The sequence below is a fragment of the Phalaenopsis equestris genome, unplaced genomic scaffold, assembly GCF_001263595.1.
Source record: "Phalaenopsis equestris unplaced genomic scaffold, ASM126359v1 Scaffold000889, whole genome shotgun sequence".
NCBI classification, from domain to species: Eukaryota; Viridiplantae; Streptophyta; class Magnoliopsida; order Asparagales; family Orchidaceae; genus Phalaenopsis; species Phalaenopsis equestris.
The window spans coordinates 304,103-309,258 of NW_018165329.1; the positions used below are offsets into that span (position 1 = coordinate 304,103).

At 34.1% G+C, this 5,156-nt stretch overlaps 1 protein-coding gene across 1 annotated transcript in view; it reads right to left on the minus strand.

Moving 5' to 3' along the window:
• Positions 1–2,796: 2,796 nt before the first annotated feature.
• The window catches only part of LOC110032221, a 10,815-nt gene continuing 8,455 nt past the window's right edge, over positions 2,797–5,156 (minus strand). The window contains exon 8 of the mRNA XM_020735780.1: positions 2,797–4,165. Within this exon, the coding sequence (XP_020591439.1) occupies positions 2,797–4,165 (1,369 nt within the window). The remainder of the gene's footprint in view (positions 4,166–5,156) is intronic.

The window sequence follows — 5,156 nt, forward strand, 5'->3', positions numbered from 1 at the left end:
TGTGCACGAGTTCACAAACTCCAATGGTTTAGAAATATATGTCGAAGCCACATGTTCAGGCGAATGTGTCATCTTCACCCGTTAAAATTTTGATACTCATGCTAAGTTGATATAAGAAGATTATTATTGTAATGATATGTTATGAACTTGATGATGATGATGACCAATCATCAAAAGTTGAATCATTTGTTGAACCTAACCATCCAATTATTCATTAGACTAATCCTAAGCCTAAATTGGTAATCATAAGTGATCAAGCCCATTGTTGACGCTAAGATATCTTTTGTGCTGCTTTAATTCTTATGTAAAAAGAGGTTAATTAGCAAATTATATTCCAAAATAGTTGTCTGCTTCCTCTCAATAAGTGTAGGTTGAGTTCGTGCTAATATTGCTGCTAATGTCATATAAGTATGGGATCTTCAACAGTATTTGATTAAATAATGGTGTATAATGCATGGTGACGCCTGAAATAGAAGCCTATAAAATATATTTATTATATTCAAGGAAAATTTGCATACATAGCAGATAATTCCTATGTATTTACATAACTAACGACTAAAGTTCAATATTTATATTTATAACACTTAAGTGTCATAGCCAATGCATGAAAAGATGTATTTCACTTTTTAAAAGTTAGTAATAGTTGTATTTGAGATGTAAGATTAAAGTTTTGTGAGCTAACTTTAAAAATATAAAAGGATAGGTTTTAAATATGTAAAAACATAGGAATTGTGTGGTACGTTTGTAAATGTCCCTATATTCAAATAGCATAGGCTTAATGAACCAGTTCCCTCATTGCCCCAACCAAATAAAATTCCAAGAAACGAGTCTCCAAAAAACTTTGAGGTATTCTCTCAACAAAATCTAAATCAATGTAGTGCAAGAATAGTATTCATTGATTTTTTATTTAAATAGTTTAAAATAGCAAACAAATTTTCTGAGTGTGCATATGTAGTACAATCACTAGTTAAACTACCATTGTTTTAATAAACAGGCTTGTAATCAAAGCCAGTGACGCCACTGACTTATAGTTAAACATGAATTGACCATGCTTGTATCAGTATGAAATCTTATATATCAGTTATACGATTATAAATTATTAAACCTTGCAAAAAACACAATTCTAAATCCCAACTAAACAGTTAAAATAACATTACCCAACTCTTAACCTTTTCCTTCTTACCAAACTTTGCAGGATTAAAAACTACCAAAGTTTAAAAAACATTTCTTTGCAGCTAAGGTGATGCATTAGGCTGGTGGCCTAAAGCAATAATACCAACAAATAGATTTAGGGAACGCAAATATCATTGAAAACCTGATTATCGCCTATTATATGTTAAAAAGGTTTTCTTTAACTTCAATTGCCAAACCAAAATTTTGGTTCATTACGATCCTAAATTCAATTTATGGAAGGGGACAAGAAGGTTGAACTATTCTAGGTTTATAGTTTCATTGGCAGATCATCAGGATTAGTAATGCTTAGAATCCAAGAGTACAGTTGTGAAATTCCAAATGATACAATGTAAGCAGTGAAATGCATTCTGAAAAACACACAATGCACCCATCATAATAGGACCAATGGCAAAAACTACGAAAAACACCAAATTATCAGTCTGAGAGACCTTAGAAAGGTATAGAGTTGCTTAAGCTACCAACCTTGACAATGATACATTGGAGAAAAATAACAGAGGGTGGACATGGTTGATATTTTTCAAATTAATCAAAGAAACTAATGAAGAAAGTGAATGGCATTTTTCATGAGCATTTATATCAAGGGTTTGAAATAATATCATACTATGCTATGTTGATTTTAAGAATTACTACTCTAAATATATGTGGCAAAACTGGCCTTCCTCTCGTCTTTATCTACCAATAGAAGTTCCACAGGACATGGTAATGCATCACAACCCAATCCCTGCAAACAAGTTCTTTTGCAAAAATTGCACACTCGTAGAGGATAACCAACCAAAAAAAGAACGAGAAAGTGTTCTCAAAGTACTTGTAAATGCATGTAAAATGATGTATGCATAGCGACCAGTCATAATACATAATGCTACAACAAATATAAATAGTGACTTGCAAACAAAAAAGAAAGAATTTCAAGCAAAGAGTTGCTAAATCACAGATAAAGACAACATTGAAGATCCTCTGATTTTCTAGAATCTTATTGGAGATAAATGAGTCGCTGGGCAGGTTAAAATAAATTAAACTTATTGCCATGATTCAAGACTGTAAAGCTTTGAAAAGGAAATTTACAACATTTAAAGAATTGAGGCTTGAATAAACCTCAGACATAGGCTACCACTCAGAAAAAGTGAAGGAAAAAAAAAGGTTGCCATGTTACAACAGGCAGTAAAATCAAAGATACATATACAAAGATACAATGTTAGACTTGGTTTTACCATATTTACCTTTACTTTCAAACCATTTAATTGCTTGGTAACATCTTGCCTATATCCCATGTTATCCAATTCAGGTCTATCCTTGACAAAATTATCTGGAGGAGAACCAACACGGCCCCCAGAATCAAAATCCTTACTTCTGACAGTTAACTTATTTCCACGACTATTGTGGAAATGATTGTCATAAATTTTCTGTTGGCTGAATGAGCACTTATCAATTCGATCATTTTCAGGTTGTATGGTATCATAGAAGGTGTAACGCTTGGAGGAAGACAAGTTGTTAGAATAATGATGCCTAAAACTGGCTTTCTCTTTGGCTAGAAGCCAAGGTAAGGCCAAACAACTTTTTTTACTCTCATTGTAAGCACTACTGTAAGGATAAGCTTTTCTTACTTCAGCAGGAATGATGGCTTTTTTTGCTTATAATTATGTCATGCTTGCTGTGCTGTTGAGAAAATGTTTCCCTGGTGTGTGAATGTACGCTCCGACATAATAAAGTAGATAATTGATGTTTGTGAGAACCATCCTCATGCCCGCTTCTTTTGTCTTCATCATAAGCCTCTCTATATATTCTAGAATGTAACCTCTCCTCATAAAACCTTGAATCTTCATGATCGTAGACATATTCACTAGACCTTTTTAAGTTTATGGGCTGAGTTTTGCCACGATTATCTAATTCTGGAAGCCTTCTAAATGCTCCAGCACCACAAGGAACACTATCATACTTATCAATGAGGCTTCCCTCCTCTTCATATAAGTAAGAAACACACCTTCCAAAATTTTTATCTAAAGATCTTTCACCAAATTCATCCAAAGCTATTTCATTATGTCGATCTTTAGCTTCCGTAGAATTATAATGGGATCTCATAACCGTGCCATGTCCATCTGCACTTCTTGTGTGGAAAACCATTTTATCATGAAGAGACATGTTCAGTGAGGTTGATTGCAAAGAGTCCCACTTTAAAATTCCATGGGCCCTACTACACCATGCCCTTCGATTATTGTAGAAACCATTTTTACTCGTCTTAATTTCCCTTACAGTAGTCATTTTCTCCCTTATTCGGACAAGAGGCGGCTCTTCATCATTGCCCTTAGAGCGTGCTGAAAAAGCAGCAGCATTGACTTCCTTTCCACTGTTATATTTGATATTGTTCTTGAGCAAAATTTTACTTTCTTGAATTGAATGAACACTTTCAACAGGTTCATCATCCCACTGCTTGACAACTGTTCCGCTCTCCTTTGCCTGGCGCTCAACATCAATCTTCTGCTCATGCACAAGAGGGAAAGCAACGTCATCCTCTGAGCTAAGATTCAACTGAACCACTTGACAGGGAGTTGTTTGTTGGCAATAGTTTAGATCTAGAAAGAATTCGGGAGAACGACCCCCACAGGATGTGCTAACAGTTTTATTGGTATCATCTCCAGTTTCACTTGAAGGATACCAACAAGGCAAAAAGGGCTCTTGTAATAAATTATCTGAATTTAAGTGGATGCATTCAGGCCTAGGCACTTTCTCAAATTTTACTTCATCCATGGATGCTTCGAACGAATCATTGTGATCAGAAGACTTTGAACTGCTAGAATAATGATCAGCAATAGTGACAGCAGGCTTTGACAACAGCGTAATGCTTAAAGGGCAGTCTCTATCACAATTCACTGTATCAAGTTTCTTATCAAAAGCCTTCGTTATACATGGACAAGGATGCTCACTAGATATGCTGCTCTCTTCACATTTACAAGCACAAGTGTCCACATTGAATGAGCTGCATAGAAAAGTAGCTACATCTAGTTATGTCTGGTTTAGTAAATTCACAACATAATGACCCGTGGAAAGTCTTTAGAATACGTCTGTTGAACCCAAAAGAAAAGCTATGAGATTTTGTAAAAAAATTAATGGAAACATCTGTAAAAGAAAATCATTAACGTATGGATGGTCAAGGTGGACGTTATTTAACCTACGTAACAACATAACTGAGAAATGAAAAGCCTAGGGCTAGTATGACATGGACAACATGATCTTTGTTTATGCTAAAATGTAGAGTATTAAAGCATCTTGAAAAAATAATCACAGATGAACCACAAAGACATGAAGGTTAAGCGCAAAGACAAAACATTTTCAGGAGCACCAAGTCAAGTAAGGGTAACCTAAAAATTTTCCCTTCATCAAATACGTTTAATATGAATAAAGAACAAATCATCTCATTATCCTCGTCATCAACATCATCAAAACCAGACTTCTCTAAACAAAGCAACCATATTATCATCAAGCAAGACGTATTAGTAAATTTAACTCTCTTTCATCGTTAATATGTTTCCTTTCACCAAAACCTTCTTGCATATAAATATTTTTGAAGCTCTACAAGCTTGCAAACTTCTTTAAAAGAACATGCAATGCATAACATTGAAATCAAACGCAACGATGGCCCACATAATGGAAGTGTTTCTTTCAATAGAGCTCTTATCACCAAAAAAAAGTCAAGATGACAAAGCATACTATAATTAAAAGGGAACATGAATAAAATGTCCATATAAAGTTGAGAAGTTTGGCTCCTCTCCAAGGTGGGCCAGCAATTTTCTTCACAAAATCATGAAAATATTTTGATTGGGAATATCTTGGAAAAAACCTTTCTTAGTTTTATTCTCTTCCTATTTTATGTTTCATTGTTTTTATTTAGAATTATTTCAATTCCTAATTTAGGCTAAATATATTTGGTAAGTTTATAAATTAGAAGAGATTGGTTTCTATATATATGA